Source organism: Salmo salar, chromosome 26 (genome assembly GCF_965601325.2).
Source record: "Salmo salar chromosome 26, fSalSal1, whole genome shotgun sequence".
Classification (NCBI taxonomy): Eukaryota; Metazoa; Chordata; class Actinopteri; order Salmoniformes; family Salmonidae; genus Salmo; species Salmo salar.
In genome coordinates this window covers 27,508,836-27,526,127 of record NC_138316.1, presented here as the reverse complement: position 1 = coordinate 27,526,127, position 17,292 = coordinate 27,508,836, and the positions used below count along the sequence as shown (strand labels likewise).

Sequence of the window (17,292 nt, the reverse complement as noted above, 5' to 3'; positions counted from 1 at the left end):
GTGTTTTATTTGGCTTAACCTCAACCCAATAAATAATATTCTCATGACATCTTCCTTCATCCACATTCTATCCTTCAGATTAGTGTAAAAAACTGTTCTTGCATGGTCTTTCATACACTACTGCAGGGTTTCCCAAACTCGGTGCTGGGGCCCCCCATGGGTGCACATTTTGTTTTTTTCCTTAGCACTACACAGCTGATTCAAATAACCAACTTATCAAAAAGCTTTGATTATTTGAATCAGCTGTGGTGCTTGGGCAAAAACCAAAATGTGAATGGGGGGGGGGGGCCCTAGGGCCTAGTTTGAAGAAACCCTGCACAACTGTACCAAATACATCACCACCAATATTGTTTCTCACTTCCTGACACAATTCTTTCAAATTGATTAGATAAATCAAAGAAACATACATATTCAACTACTCCAAATACAGAAAGGGTCTGTCAGTTGATTAGAAAATTATATTTTTTCAAACATGTCAATACATTTAATCTACCCCTTTCCATGTCTATCCTTTCCACACAGACCTCTTGCGTTCACATAAAATGTCCCTTTTGTTCTTTTATTGTGACAGAGAAAACTATCTGGCATAAAACATTGTCTTCTGGGAACCATATGGTCACCCTATCTCTCCTCAGAACTCCTCCTCAGCGTTCCGGCAGCGTGACTCTTTCAACAGGGTCAGGCGAGCCAGCACCTCAGAGACAGACAGCTCTCCATGAACCTTGTTGTCCCTTGTACGTACGTTCACGCTGTTAGTCAGCTTCTCTTTCTCACCAACCACTGCCAAGACACAAAGCACAAAGCAGCTCACAGTCCCCACACTGCCAAATCCCAGCAAACACAGCTGCCCTAACACATTCACATTTTCAACAACAATATTTCCGTAGTGATGAGTACAATCATGTTTTTGGCAGCTGAGAAAATTCGATACTAGCAAACATTGAGGTGGTAAAGTCATGAATATATGAATGGCTAAAAAAATAAATAAAAATCTACTATAATAATCCTTCTTACCCAGGATGAAGTTGTACTGGGCTAACTGGGCATTGCGGATCTTCTTGTTTAGGAGGCAACTGGAGTCGAGATCAGCATCTGCCATGAATCCGGCCTCCACAAACTGTTTACACATCTGAAGGACAGAATAACCACTCAGTAAATACAAATTCATAAAAAATGAATGGAACTGCCAACAGACATATGTTAATATCATTATGAACGGAATGATGAATGTGCAGCAGGCCCATGGGGGGCCCAAGAGGAGGCAAATATATATATATTTTTTTTTTTAACAAAAAAACAAAAATACAATACATATTATACATGTAGTATATCAACAACATTTTTTATGCCACAATAGGACCCGCTCTCAATGAGTGTTGACAGCCTGATGCTGCTGCCGCTCTGCTAATCATCAGATGGGGGAGGAGAGTTGGTAAGGGGCCCATGTGGGTAACTGGGGGACCCTGCCTTTATTGGGTAACTGCATAAATAAATGTGACTGGTCAATTGTGTGAGTCAGGGGCTGGGCCCAAGCCCGTAAGAGACAAAAAAAGAAATAATATTACACTGAACAAAAATATAAACGCAACATATAAAGTGTTGGTCCTGTGTTTCATGAGCTGAAATAAAAGATCAAAGAAGTTTTCCATACACACAAAAAGCATATTTCTCTCAAATTTTGTGCACAAATTTGTTACGTCCCTGTTAGTGAGCATTTCTCCTTTGCCAAGATAATTGATCCACCTGACAGAAGCTGATCAAACAGCATGATCATTACGCAGGTGCACCTTGTGCTGGGACAATAAAAGGCCTTCCATGGCCTGCATACTCCCCCGTTGAGCATGTTTGGGATGCTCTGGATCGACATGTACAACAGTGTGTTCCAGTTCCTGCCAATATCCAGCAACTTCACACATCCATTGGAGAGGATTGGGACAACATTCCACAGGCCACAATCAACAGCCTGATTATGCGAAGGAGATGTGTCGCACTGGATGAGGCAAATGGTGGTTCTGATCTACGCCCCTTTTTTTTTTTTTTTTTTTTAAGCTATCTGTGACCCACAGATGTATATATGTATACCCAGTCATGTGAAATCCACAGATTGTGGCCTAATGAATTCATTTGAATTGACTGATTTCCTTACTTCATATGATCTGTTATTCAGTAAAATCTTTTAAATAGTTGAGTTTATATTTTTGTTCAGTGTACGTAATTTTTGTATCCAACCACAGGAGCCCCTCTCAATGTTTAAAAATACACCACAGAGCATAATTTTGCCATAGAGGATCAATAGTTAATAAAATAACTGGGTTTATTTTTATCACATGTACATACAGGTATCTGCCAAAATCAAGGAAACACCAACATAAAGTGACTAAAAAGTGTGTTGGGCCACCACAAGCTGACAGAACAGCTACAATGCGCCTTGGCATAGATTTAACAAGTGGACCTAAACCATGCCAAGAAACTGCACCCCACACCATAACATATACTATGTATCTCTCATTTACTCAAGTGTTTCCTTTATTTTGGCATTTACCGGTGTGCCTACAGTCAGGAAGGCTGCAGTTTGGGCAGCATGCGCACCAAATATACAGTTTTTCGCATTGTGGCCATAGACATATAATCCATAGAAGGGGTTTGTAACCTCTTACCCTGGCAATTTGACTGTTAAACTCATGGGTACGCTAGGAAATGGATGCCAGTCCTGACTAATGGGAACTGCCATCAATGGATTATATTCTATGGTTGGTTGCAGTTGTCGGTTTGCCTTTTGCAAATTTCAAAATACAATTGCAGGAAAAACGTACAGTTTGCCTACTGCTGAAAATTGAAAACTAATCTGTCTGTAGAACCAATAGAAAGAAATTGTTCTCAACAACTCCTAATTTTTAGCGAACAGCACCAATATTTTTAAAAGTAGCTTATCTTGAGATAGCCGATGTGCTCGTCGTGGCAATAGCCTATCACCGTGAGTAGTTTATGGTTTAATCTTCATTAGTTGAGTCACTGTGCCGCTGGACATTTTAGTTAGTAGTCGACTGTAGCCTATTATATATACTGTATATGTATATATATTTCCTCCTAATATTGTACAATCTGTGTGTCGCTTCATTGGCCTGGGTTATTGTTTGTTTGAATTCAAGACCAGATTGATCTCAGTTTGTCAATCAGAGTAGCCACTCATTTTGGTCATTTGTGTGGTATTTAAAAATATTCAGCTTATGTCTTCTGTCATGTAAAAGGCAGATATTTTTTTCGGACCCTGTTAAAAACAAATTCACTATGTGTGGAAATCCTAAAAATGCCTCTGCTCAACTGTAGCCTATGCCACATGACAAATGTTATTATGGCTTTTTCGTCAACAGTAAATTTACCACCCATTGAATTTGGATCTTGGTACACAGATTTGTTTACGGAAAATGGTGTGCCGGGAAGGGGGGAGGGCCTATGATTTCTTAATCCGGCCCTGATCATAAACTGTAGAAATATGAAAGGAAGACAAGTTTGAGAAATAGAAGGCTAGGGTTACCCTCTTGGCATATTCTTCACAGGTAGGGTTGACAGGCACAAACATCACCTGACGTGGGGACAGCCAGAGGGGCCTGGAGAAGAAACACAATATGGCTGGATACGTAGCAAATCAAAACACTATATATACACACACACACACAGACATAATTAAGACATTTAAGAGCAGAAAAAACATCTTTATACATGACTGATTTTCCAGTCTATGATTGCATCTTATGTAACACAACAAATTAATTTTGCTACTCACCATTTCCCAGCGTAGTTCTCAGTGAGGATGGCTATCATCCTCTCCACAGAGCCCAGAATGGCCCGGTGGATGATGACTGGCCTCGCTTTGTCATCCCCGTCCTTCCTGCATGTCACAGGATTCAACATCAATATCAGTCACAGCACCACGTCATGCTCAATGACAACTACGTATTTAACCATTATTTATTCTACCTTTAGCTCTATAAACAACTATAAATTATGTTCAAAAAGGTTCAAACATTTTTATCTCGATGAGGTTAGTCTCATCGAGATAAAACAACTTTTTTTTAACCTTTTTGAATATAATTTATACAGTTGTTTATAGAGCTTCATAATGTTTTCTACCTCATTAAAAATCCAACTTTAAATCCAATTATTTAAAGGACTTTTAAGTCCACTTTCTAGTACAAAGTGTTCAGGTGAGAACTCATACTGAAGGAGGGATTAATGACTAATCTTGCTTCCTATAACAGGATACAGACTCAGCATTGTATCGCGACTAGTTTGATTAGGTGACCCACTCACCCCACAAAGGTCAGGTTAAAGCGGATGGGAAGCTGGAAGTCCAGCTGAATGGTTGCACATTGATGATATCGGCCAATAGCATCTTTGATCTTAATGTCAATCTGAAATGGCACAACAAAAGTATTACATGGTTTTCCTTCCTGAGAGTTTTAGACCTTATTTAATTGAAGGGGAAATGCAATATCTATCAGGGAAATATCCATGGCTATAATAAGTACAAACCTTTAATTAAATAGATTTCCTGAGAATTCTAGACCTTATTTAATTGAAGGGGTGAAGAAAATATAGAGCAAGGAAATATCAGCTGCTGTAATACAAACCTTGGGTCCATAGAAAGCACCGTCTCCGGGGTTTAGTTTCCATGGTTCCCCAAACTCATTCAGGCTGTTCTCCAGTTGCTTTTAAACAGAGGGAATCAATGAACATACATTTCAAAATACATCCTGGGTCATTCTTTCTTTAAATTATGTTTCTTTATGCGACATTTCAGGAATATTTCATGGACACGCATGTTTAATTCTACCTTCTCAGCCTGGTTCCAGATAGCGATATCTCCTAGGTACTTCTCTGGACGGGTTGAAAGGTGCAGCTGGAAAGAGAAGCCAAAGACGTCATAGACACAGCGGAGGAAGTCCAGACAGCCCTTCATCTCAGACTCAATCTGCAAGAGAGAGAAAGGGAATACAGAGGGTCATCTGAATGGCGAGGAGGTTAAGTACCCAGCAGGGTTGGGGTCAATTCCATTTCATAAAGAAATGAGGAAAATTGGAACAGAAATGTCCATTTACTTCCTGATTTGAAGTTGACCCCAACCCTGGTACCTAGCTACTTTAATAAGATGTTCCTCTTCAATAGTCATAGCTGGTCTGGTCACCTACAGTTGAAGTCGGAAGTTTATATACACTTAGGTTGGAGTTATTAAAACTCATTTTTCAACCACTCCACAAATTTCTTGTTGACTAACTATAGTTTTGGCAAGTCGGTTAGGACATCTACTTTGTGCATGACACGTAATTTTTCCAACTACTGTTTACAGACAGATTATTCACCGTATCACAATTCCAGTAGGTCAGAAGTTTACATACACTAAGTTGACTGTGCCTTTAAAGAGCTTGGAAAATTCCAGAAAATTATGTCATGGCTTTAGAAGCTTCTGATAGGCTAATTGACATAATTTGAGTCAATTGGAGGTGTACCTGTGGATGCATTTTAAGGCCTACCTTCAAACTCCGTGCCTCTTTGCTTGACATCATGGGAAAATCAAAAGAAATCAGCCAAGACCTCAGAAAAACAATTGTAGACCTCCACAAGTCTGGTTCATCCTTGGGAGCAATTTCCAAATGCCTGAAGGTACCACATTCATCTGTACAATAGTACGCAAGTATAAACACCATGGGACCACGCAGCCGCCATACCGCTCAGGAAGGGCGCATTCTGTCTCCTAGAGATGAACGTACTTTGGTGAGAAAAGTGCAAATCAATCCCAGAACAACAGCAAAGGACCTTGGGAAGATGCTGGAGGAAACAGGTACAAAAGTATCTATATCCACAGTAAAAGAAGTCCTATATCGACATAACCTGAAAGGCCACTCAGCAAGGAAGAAGCCACAAAAAAAAAGCCACTTCACAAAATAGATTGTATCATGAGGGAGGAAAATTATGTATATATATAAGCAACCTCTCAAGACATCAGTCAGGAAGTTACAGCTTGATCGCAAATGGGTCTTCCAAATGGACAATGACCCCATGCATACTTCCAAAGTTGTGGCAAAATGGCTTAAGGACAACAAAGTCAAGATATTGGGAGTGGCCATCATAAAGCCCTGACCTCAATCCTATAGAAAAGTCGTGGGCAGAACTGAAAAAGCGTGTACGAGCAAGGAGGCCTACAAACCTGACTCAGTTACACCAGCTCTGTCAGGAGGAATGAGCCAAAATCTTCCCAATTTATTGTGGGAAGCTTGTGGAAGGCTACCCGAAACATTTGACCCAAGTTAAACTATTTAAAGGCAATGCTACCAAATACTAATTGAGTGTATGTAAACTTCTGACCCACTGGGAATGTGATGAAAGAAATAAAAGCTGAAATAAATAATTCTCTCTCCTATTATTCTGACATTTCACGTTCTTAAAATAAAGTTGTGATCCTAACTGACCTAAGACAGGGAATTTTTACTAGTATTAAATGTCAGGAATTGTGAAAAACTGAGTTTAAATGTATTTGGCTAAGGTGTATGTAAACCTCCGACTTCAACTGTACCTGTTCCATGGTGCAGAAGATGTGAGCGTCATCCTGTTGGAAGCGGCGCACCCTTGTAAGGCCGGTCAGTGTCCCTGACAGCTCATTCCTATGGAGCACCCCGAAATCAGCCAGTCTCAGAGGCAGCTCCCTCCATGACCGAGGTCTGTGGCTGAACATCAGACTGAGGAAGAGAACGGGAGGATCCAGGAGAAGGTGGACGGAAAAAGAGGGTGATGGATGAGAAGATATGCATTTGAAGCAATGGGAGTAGTTAAGGTTACATAAATGCTTTGAAAGTACCTTCCTTATAAGCCATCATACCTTCATATTAACCAATAACATATAGGGAGGGCCAGTTTCCCAGACAAAGGTTAAGCCTGGTCTTGGAGTAAAGTTATTTCAGTGGCTATTCTCCATTGAGCATGGTTTTTAGTCTAGTAAGTAATCAAGTAGCCTTGCATCTGCTGTTTCTGCAGCGTGAGGCAGCTTGATGTAGAAGTGCACCCCCTGTAGAGGACGCTAGTCTATTGCAGGGCCTTACCCCCAATCTATCTCCTAATGCTGAGTTCCAAGCAGACACATTGGGTCCCAGTTTTACCACTTTTGGTATAACTCAGGCGGGGATTAAACTCCCAACCTCAGAGTGATGGACACTAACTACAAGGCCACGGAGTTGGTTTTTAGTCCGGGAAATCGGCCCAATAACAAACCAATGTACCTACCAGTGTCCAGGACAGTTCATGGGCTTCAGTGCAAAAACGTCCTGCTCCACTGGGAAGGAGAACATGTTGTCGCTGTAGTGCTGCCAGTGGCCAGAAGTCTCCCACAGCTTACTGTTATAGATGTTAGGAGAGGCCACCTCCTGGAAACCTCTTCTACAGTATTCCTCCTGCAAAGTACATTCACCAGATCACAGCAAGACTGAGTGGTACTTAACTTCAGCATCCTTTCAGTTACTATGGTTATAAAGCACCAAAGTAGTCCATGAACATGCTGTAATTGGGAATTCTACAGGTGGGTATTGTTGTATCTTGGCAGAAGATGGACAGATTGCTTCTCTGCCTTTTGGATGTGATCAGGTGAAGGTGGTTGAGGCTGGTTGGTCTCGTCTTACCCTGATGAAGTCAGTGAGTGTGTTGTACAGGTAGGCTCCACGCGGGAGGAAGAAGCAGCTGCCAGGGCTCAGGTCATGGAAAAAAAACAGTTCCTGTTCCTGTTGTACAGTAGAGACAAACAGAGGGGAAGCTTAAAGACTTCACAGATTGACAGTTACAGATAGTGAGGCAGCTCCTCCTCTCTGTGGGGAACAAGTTAAATCAAACGACAGCAAATCTGTCCATGAACGACACCCACAGACATGTCCTCTACTTCTAAACCTTCAACTTCTAAATGAAAAGAATCACACCATCATAGGAGTAACATGTTTAAAAATTACTTTAGACTTTGTCCCCCTGGATAACAAAAATGAAAATAAAAGCAGCAGCGAGTCCATGGTTTAATATAAAGATCAGTGTTGTGTTGTAATCACTTGTGGCCAGGCCGTGGGGTTGCTGCCATCTGTGTCTCCCGCAGGGAGGATAGATCAAGCCTGTCTGAGGACCAGCTGGAGCTCACATAGTATGACTCACTGATACATCATGCAGTTAGACACACAGGAACAACCAAGCAACAACAGTAAGCATGCAGTGCTTAAAGCGTCCGCATACTTCGTAGTCGAAAGTTCATGCATATATTATGAAGACATTATCATGTTTTCTTCGTTTTGGACTTCGGTAAGGGTTTTTTCCCGGCTGTTTGGGCACATTTTTTGTTGTTGAGGCCAGCCGAACTTCGGAAGCCGAAGTATATGCCCCTTCGTCCATGAGTGGTCAATTTAAGGGATTCTTCAATAAATTCTTTGTCATTCAACTAGAGACGACTCATTTTCATGCACATTTTTTCATTGGAACTACTGCACCAAGCATCTAAGTTAGATGTAAAATTGCACGACTAAGAACTCCTCAGCAAAAAACGTAAAAATTAATTACAGATTTCTAGAGTTTTCTATTTTGAGGAAGTGTATACTGGCCATGGAGTCTCAAAATGGCCAAACCGTACTAAACTCAACAAAAAAAGAAACGTCTCTTTTTCAGGACCCTGTTTTTCAAAGATAATTCGTAAAAATTCAAATAACTTCACAGATGTTCATTGTAAAGGGTTTAAACACTGTTTCCTATGCTTGTTCAATGAAACATAACCAATTAATGAACATGCACCTGTGTAACGGTCATTAAGACACTAACAGCTTACAGACGGTAGGCAATTAAGGTCACAGTTATGAAAACTTAGGACACTAAAGAGGCCTTTCTATGGACTCTGAAAAACACCAAAAGAAAAATGCCCAGGGTCCCTGCTTATCTGCGTGAACATGCCTTAGGCATGCTGGAAGGAGGCATGAGGACTGCAAATGTGGCCAGGGAAATAAATTGCAATGTGCGTACTGTGAGACGCCTAACAACGTCGCCTATGGGCACAAACCCACCGCCGCTGGACCCGACAGGACTGGCAAAAAGTGCTCTCCACTGAGGAGTCGCGGTTTTGTCTCACCAGGGGTGATGGTCGGATTCGCCTTAATCGTCGAAGGAATGAGCGTTACAACGAGGCCTTTACTCTGTAGCGGGATCGATTTGGAGGTGGAGGGTCCGTCATGGTCTGGGGCGGTGTGTCACAGCATCATCGGACTGAGCTTGTTGTCATTGCAGGCAATCTCAACGCTGTGCGTTACAGGGAAGACATCCTCCTCCCTCATGTGGTACCCTTCCTGTAGGCTCATCCTGACATGACCCTCCAGCATGACAATGCCACCAGCCATACTGCTCGTTCTGTGCGTGATTTCCTGCAAGACAGGAAGGTCAGTGTTCTGCCATGGCCAGTGAAGAGCCCGGATCTCAATCCCATTGAGCACGTCTGGGACCTGTTGGATCAGAGGGTGAGGGCTAGGGCCATTCCCCCCAGAAATGTCCGGGAACTTGCAGGTGCCTTGGTGGAAGAGTGGGGTAACATCTCACAGCAAGAACTGGCAAATCTGGTGCAGTCCATGAGGAGGAGATGCACTGCAGTACTTAATGCAGCTGGTGGCCACACCAGATACTGACTGTTACTTTTGATTTTGACCCCCCCTTTGTTCAGGGACACATTATTCCATTTCTGTTAGTCACATGTCTGTGGAACGTGTTCAGGTTATGTCTCAGTTGTTGAATCTTGTTATGTTCCTACAAATATTTACACATGTTAAGTTTGCTGAAAATAAACGTAGTTGACAGTGAGAGGACGTTTCTTTTTTTGCTGAGTTTATTTCCACTTTTTTCTCGTTTTCCAAGCGAAGGTCTAGCCACCAGGCGAACTGAAGCTTGCTGGCGCCTTCAGGTCCATTTGTAAAATACAGAGTAAATTAGAGTGATTTGTCACTTTCAATGCTGGCAGTTCTGTAACTCACTTTGGATAAAAGTGACTGCTAAAATACACGGAACAAAAATATAAAACGCAACATGTGAAGTGCTGGTCCCATGTTTCATGAGTTGAAATAAAAGATCCCCAAAAAGTATGTCTGTAATGAAGCCCTTTTGTGGGGGAAAAAAAAAGGTTCACGCACTGGGCCTGGCTCCCCAGTGCGTGGACCTCTGCCCTCCCAGGCCCACCCATGGCTGCGCCCCTGCCCAGTCATGTGAAATCCATAGATTAGGGCATAATTCATTTATTTCAATTGACCGATTTCCTTATATGAAATGTAATTCAACAAAAACTTTGAAATTGTTACATGTTGCATTTATATTTTTGTTCAGTATATATGAACATATATCATTATATTAATTGAGGGTCTCTTTCAATGGCTGTGTTAAGAAACCAAAACCAACTAAATAGTCTTCCTCGGTCAACTCCCAAAGTGACCACCCCACAGTGAGGACTGACCTTTCCAATCTTCCGATGGTCTCTGTTCCTAGCCTCTTCCTGAAAGCATTCCCACTCCTTCAGCATCTTGGAGTCTGGGAAGGAGATGCCGTAGATACGCTGCAGGGTCTCCATGTCTGAACGGCCCTCCCAGTACGTAGAAGAGTTCTGTCGATATTACAGGAAAGGAGTGGAGCGGAGAGGAGATATTGTGACACTGTTTTTCAGCTTAAGAAATGATTGGATATTGCAGTCTGTGTGTGCGTCACGTCACATACCTTGTAGATCTTCAAGGCTTTAATCTTTCCTGTGTGTCTTACATGGGGCCCACGACACAGGTCAATCAGAGGCCCACATCTAAAACAGTAGATTCCTCATTTTAGCAGGGCATGGACCAGTGAGGGTCTTCAAATTCATAAAAAAATAGTTTACCATAATATATGAAAGCCTAATCCTTCGCAATCCTTCGATTTAGAATTTGATGTACATTCCAAAGATTTATGTGAATGATTCAAAACAAGAGGGTATAAAGAAGAATTATTGGACAGTTCCCTTAAGAGAGTAAGACAAGCTGAGTGGAATGCATTATTGCAACCACGTCAAAGGAATCCCTCTCCTCCCTCTTAGCTTTTGTGTTCCCCTTCAGTCCCATTTCAAGGTCGATTAAGGAAGTGGTTAATAGACATTGGCACATATTACACAGTGACCCCAGCTTTGGCAAAGCGTTTGAATCCCTCCCGAGTTCTTGCTATAAGAGACACTCAAATGTAAATGGATTGTTTAGTACGGTCAGATTTGCCTAATAAAAAAAGCATTGCATTTCATCATTCCCGATGGCAGTTTCCTTGTCACAACTGTCCACTGTTATGCCATGATCAGAGGGAACTCTCTTATCCATCCCCATTCGAGAGGGAGGATAAAGGTTTGAGGTAGAATAACATGTAACACAAAATATGTTGTATATCTACTTAAGTTTGTTCCTGTAACTTTAATGTTGTGGGGAAGACCAAACATGAACTTAAGACAAGGATATGTGAGCATAAGAGCTCCATTCGAAACCATGATGGAAAAATAATTACTTGTTGCCAGAAATTTCAACAGCCATAATCATGACCTAAGTGCCTTACGTTATATGGGCACTGAATTGGTGAAAGCGCCACATAGGGGAGGAGATAGGGATCAATTACCTCCCCAATGAGACACATATTGGATAGACCGCTAGGCCACTCTTGCCCCAGCAGGCCTTAATGAGGCTTTTTCTTGTTTTTTTTGTAGTAGGTTATAAATATGCCAAATATTTAGGTAATGACATCATGTATTTGTATTGTGTGTCTATAGATCTATATTTGATCGTCACGGTTCGCCCAAAGCTCCCTCTGCTGGGATCTCTTGATTGGGCCAATAATGGCTGAATTTATAATTATGCCCACCTATGTGGTCTTGTTGGTGTGACAATGATTGCTATTGCCTTGCACGCTGAAGGGCTCATACCCGAAACGTTTGTGCAGCGATAAAAATGTCAATTTAAGTTCATTTACTGGAGTGCAGTCCTATTTCTGTTCTTCAAATTCACCAACATGTTAAACCAGTCTTCTGAATAGTTGCTGTACACCAAATAATATTCTGTGATTTACAACTAAACATCAAGAGCTGCTTACCTGTAGACTGTTGTAGTGGGTGTGGTGACTTTCTCATTCAGAATGCGACACTTGAATTTGTTGTACTGAAAATATGTAGGAAAACAGATTGGGGAAAAAATAAATACGAATTGCTGCCGATCTACTCACAACCCCAATGAAAAAGAAACATCTATAAAACATATAATCGAGCTACAATCTTTCACCAGAGGGTGGAGAGATCCTCTCCTCTCACCTTGAACATCTTCAGTAGGGTCTCCCTGCTGACCTCCAGCCTCTCGAAGGGCTGTTTCTCCTTCACCACAGACTTGCACAGCGCCTCCAGGTAGTCAAACTCTGTACTCGACACACCCCTGGCCAGGACAGGACACAGGTCAAACAGAACCCTCAGTAACAACACACCTGTCATAGGCTACTCACCACACCAGCTCTGTATCATTTCTGCTCATTACTTTATAAAGGAGACTGGAAGCCTGTTTTTTCTTAACAATGATAGATGCTTACTGGGGTCCATCGAGGAACATGTCATAGTAGAAGCCATTCTCAATGGGTGGTCCATAACACAGACAGCCTCCATAGAAACGCTCCATGGCCTCACCAAGGATGTGGGCACTGGAGTGCCAGTACACCTGAAACAAGGAGCGGAAACATCTCTGTTACTACCTCCAAGAACAAAGACTATAGAGATTAGAGAGTATGATAGCCCAGAGGGCACATTATACTCACAGCTTGGGCATCATCATTGTCAAAGCGCAGGATCTCCAGTGAGCAGCTCTTCTCCAGAGGTCTATCCAGGTCCCACAGGTCCCCGTTCACCCGGGAAATCACTGCATTGTCAGCCAAGCCCTGACTGAGAGAAATACCATATACCACCATCACCACAAAGTGCTCATGTGTTGATACAAACAATGGCAAAGACAGAGGGGTGCAACTGATGTCTCCCAGTAACATCATGATCCTCCTAACCTGGTCCCAGATTTGTCTATGCTGCCAACTTCGATGAATGTTTTTGCCATGACAATGGCCATTGGAGTTGACTGCACAGCACAAAAATATATGGGACAGGGATATTATGGTCCAAGACAAGCTCCAGACCCCTCACCTGATGCCACAGGCCAGCTGGTAGGGGGTAGTGACCCAGGCCTGACCCTCCATCCTGCGTCCATCTGGCAGCTCCACAGTGATGGGCTGGCTGTCTGCAGCTCTCCTGGCCAGCAGGGCATCGCTCTCCTTTTTCAGCTCCTCATACAGCTGCATGCGCTCCGAGATGTAGCCAGGCCACGGTTTCAGCTGGAAAGAGTAACATGGTGATTTATAGGAACTTAGGGAAAGAAACTGGGGGAATTATTTGGGTATTGGTAAGGATATTGCACAACTTTGAAGGAGCGCTTGATTGCATGCATGGGACTTCTAGAATAGATGTATGGGATATTGGACCTTTGGGAGGTAATGTTCCTAATCATTACCTCTCTGCCACCACCCCCTCCCTGTGCCTTCTTCTTCTTGTTCTCTGGCTTCTCCTTATCAACAACAGGTTTGGTCTCATGAGTTGCTGCCTGCACAGAGGTGTAAATTCAAAGGTTTGGTTTATAGGTGAACAAAAACATGCAAATATTGTTATTGACATTCCACTTAGTGTAAAGCACAATAAATAACGGTTATCTTATATATATATATATATATATATATATATATATATATATATATATATATAATGTTCCATAAGCATGTTCAGTGGACTACACACCGAGCTGTCAACCTATTTCGAGACCAGGGGCAGGGGAGGGTTAGGCAAAAGGTTGGCTGCATGGTTAGGTCTAAAATCAAATGTTTTATTTCACCTTAATTTAACCAGGTAGGCCAGTTGAGAACAAGTTCTCATTTACAACTGCGACTTGGCCAAGATAAAGCAAAGCAGTGAGACAAAAAAACAGAGTTACACATGGGATAAACAAAAGTACAGTCAATAACACAATAGAAAAAAATCTATATACAGTGTGTGCAAATGGAGTAAGGAGGTAAGGCAATAAATAGGCCACAGTAGCGAAGCAATTAAAATGTAGCAAATGAACACTGGAGTGATAGATGTGCAGATGATGATGTGCAAGTAGAAATACTGGTGTGCAAAAGAGCAAAAAAAGTACATAAAAACAATATGGGGATGAGGTAGGTAGTTGGATGGGCTATTTATAGATGGGCTGTGTACAGCTGCAGCGATCGGTAAGCTGCTCTGACAGCAGATGCTTAAAGTTAGTGAGGGAGATATGTCTCCAACTTCAGAGATTTTTTCAATTCGTTCCAGTCATTGGCAGCAGAGAACTGGAAGAAAAGGCGGCCAAAGGAGGTGTTGGCTTTGGGGATGATCAGTGAGATGTACCTGCTGGAGCACGTGCTATAGGTAGGTGTTGTTATGGTGACCAGTGAGCTGAGATAAGGCAGAGCTTAACCTAGCAAAGACTTATAGGTGACCTGGAGCCAGTGGGTCTGGCGATGAATATGTAGTGAGGGCCAGCCGACGAGAGCATACAGGTCGCAGTGGTGGGTGGTATATGGGGCTTTGGTGACAAAACGGATGACACTGTGATAGACTGCATCCAGTTTGCTGAGTAGAGTGTTTGCCAAAGTCTAGGATCGGTAGGATAGTCAGTTTTACGAGGGTATGCTTGGCAGCCTGAGTGAAGGAGGCTTTGTTGCGAAATAGGAAGCCGATTCTAGATTTCATTTTGGATTGGAGATGCTTAATATGAGTCTGGAAGGAGAGTTTACAGTCTAACCAGACACCTAGGTATTTTTAGTTGTCCACGTATTCAAAGTCAGAACCGTCCAGAGTAGTGATGCTAGTCGGGCGGGCGGGTGCGGGCAGCGACCGGTTGAAGAGCATGCATTTAGTTTTACTAGCGTTTAAGAGCAGTTGGAGGCCACAGAAGTAGTGTTTTATGGCATAGAAGCTCGTTTGGAGGTTTGTTAACACAAGGTCCAAAGAAGAGCCAGATGTATACAGAATGGTGTCGTCTGCGTAGAGGTGGATCAAGGAATCACCCGCAGCAAGAGCGACATCGTTGATATATAGAGAAAAGAGTCGGCCCGAGAATTGAACCCTGTGGTTCCCCCATAGAGACTGCCAGAGGTCCGGACAACAAGCCCTCCAATTTGACACACTGAACTCTATCTGAGAAGTAGTTGGTAAACCAGGCAAGGCAGTCATTTGAGAAACCAAGGCTGTTGAGTCTGCCGATAAGAATACGGTGATTGACAGAGTCAAAAGCCTTTGCCAGGTCGATGAAGACGGCTGCACAGTACTGTCTTTTATCGATGGCGGTTTTGATATTGTTTAGTACCTTGAGCGTGGCTGAGGTGCACCCGTGACCAGCTCAGAAACCGGATTGCACAGCGGAGAAGGTACGGTGGGATTCTAAATGGTCAGTGATCTGTTCATTAACTTGGCTTTCGAAGACTTTAGAAAGGCAGGACAGGATGGATATAGGTCTATAACAGTTTGGGTCTAGAGTGTCACCCCCTTTGAAGAGGGAGATGGCAGCTTTCCAATCTTTAGGGATCTCGGACGATACGAAAGAGAGGTTAAACAGACTGGTAATAGGGGTTGCAACAATGGCGGTGGATAATTTTAGAAAGAGAAGGTCCAGATTATCTAGCCCAGCTGATTTGTACGGGTCCAGGTTTTGCAGCTCTTTCAGAACATCTGCGATCTGGATTTGGGTGAAGGAGAAGCTGGGGAGGCTTGGGCAAGTAGCCGCGGGGGGTGCGGAGCTGTTGGCCGGGGTTGGGTAGCCAGGAGGAAAGCATGGCCAGCCGTTGAGAAATGCTCATTGAAATTCTCGATTATCGTGGATTTATCGGTGGTGACAGTGTTTCCTAGCCTCAGTGCACTGGGCAGCTGGGAGGAGGTGCTCTTATTCTCCATGGACTTTACAGTGTCCCAAAACTTTTTGGAGTTAGAGCTACAGGATGCAAATTTCTGTTTGAAAAAGCTGGCCTTTGCTTTCCTGACTTCCCTGAACAGTTGCATATCGCGGGGACTATTCGATGCTAGTGCAGTCTGCCACAGGATGTTTTTGTGCTGGTCGAGGGCAGTCAGGTCTGGAGTGAACCAAGGGCTATATCTGTTCTTACATTTACATTTTAGTCATTTAGCAGACGCTCTTATCCAGAGCGACTTACTGTAGTGAATGCATACATTTCATACATTTTTTTCTTCTTCTTCCGTACTGGTCCCCCGTGGGAATCGAACCCACAACCCTGGCGTTGCAAACACCATGCTCTACCAACGGAGCCACATTTTAGTTCTACATTTTTTTGAAAGGGGCATGCTTATTTAAGATGGCGAGGAAGTTACTTTTAAAGAACGACCAGGCATCCTCTACTGACGGGATGAGGTCAATATCCTTCCGGGATACCCGGGCCAGGTCGATTAGAAAGGCCTGCTCGCATTAGTGTTTTAGGGAGCGTTTGACAGTGATGAGGGGGTGGTCGTTTTTAATTAGATACATTGTATAAATGGTCGGGGTTTAGACATAATCATGACTTTGTGGCCATGGAAGCTAGTGACGACCGTATTATTATCTGACAGATGCTGGATAATGTCTCCGCCTACTCCCGATCTGCACTATCTAGTAACCACTATAGGCTCCCTAGGCAACTACTGGTTGGACTAGGACAGCAAGCTACAGGCCACATGCAACCACACAATTGACATGCACTAAGGTGGTTAGCTAGCTACCTTATTATTATCATAATTGCGGTTCTTTGGTTGTTGTTGTTGTTGTTTTTTCCCTGTCTTCTCCTGGCCTTTGTTTGTGCCCCTCTTGCCCTGTCCCTCCAGGGCGAGCTCTTCCTGGAGACCCCGGCGGAGGTGCACGAGACGAAATTTGAGCTTCTCATTCTCGCTCCGTAAACTCTCCAGCTCCGGAGAACTGGCGAGAATGCTGGCGACCTCTGATCCACCATTTAGCCCGTCTCGTAGGAGGCTAAATTCCCGAGTGAGGAGCTCTATTTGCTCCTCTTGCGCGGTCAAACGTGCTGCCATGCACTCCGCCATCTTTAAATTACTATTCTCTTTCATCAGCAACTGGGAATAGGGTCTTCCGGTCATCAACAGTGAATGGGAATGGAGTCATAGCGCCCTCTTGCGCTTTAGTTTTGTGTTGTAACTTTCAC

At 43.1% G+C, this 17,292-nt stretch overlaps 1 protein-coding gene across 1 annotated transcript; it reads right to left on the bottom strand.

The window, feature by feature from the left end:
• Positions 1 to 333: 333 nt before the first annotated feature.
• tars3 (threonyl-tRNA synthetase 3) lies at positions 334 to 17,211 on the bottom strand. The gene is made up of 19 exons (XM_014176058.3): positions 16,856 to 17,211; positions 13,584 to 13,673; positions 13,220 to 13,407; positions 12,844 to 12,967; positions 12,622 to 12,746; positions 12,353 to 12,470; positions 12,139 to 12,203; positions 10,759 to 10,837; positions 10,502 to 10,648; positions 7,668 to 7,766; positions 7,276 to 7,442; positions 6,572 to 6,734; positions 4,835 to 4,972; positions 4,632 to 4,709; positions 4,312 to 4,412; positions 3,785 to 3,889; positions 3,536 to 3,608; positions 1,015 to 1,129; positions 334 to 780 (listed from the first exon to the last, which is right to left on the bottom strand). The coding sequence occupies exons 1-19, from the start codon at positions 17,195 to 17,197 to the stop codon at positions 632 to 634; spliced, it is 2,466 nt and encodes an 821-aa protein (XP_014031533.1). The 5' UTR covers positions 17,198 to 17,211; the 3' UTR covers positions 334 to 631.
• Between the last annotated feature and the right edge of the window lie 81 nt (positions 17,212 to 17,292).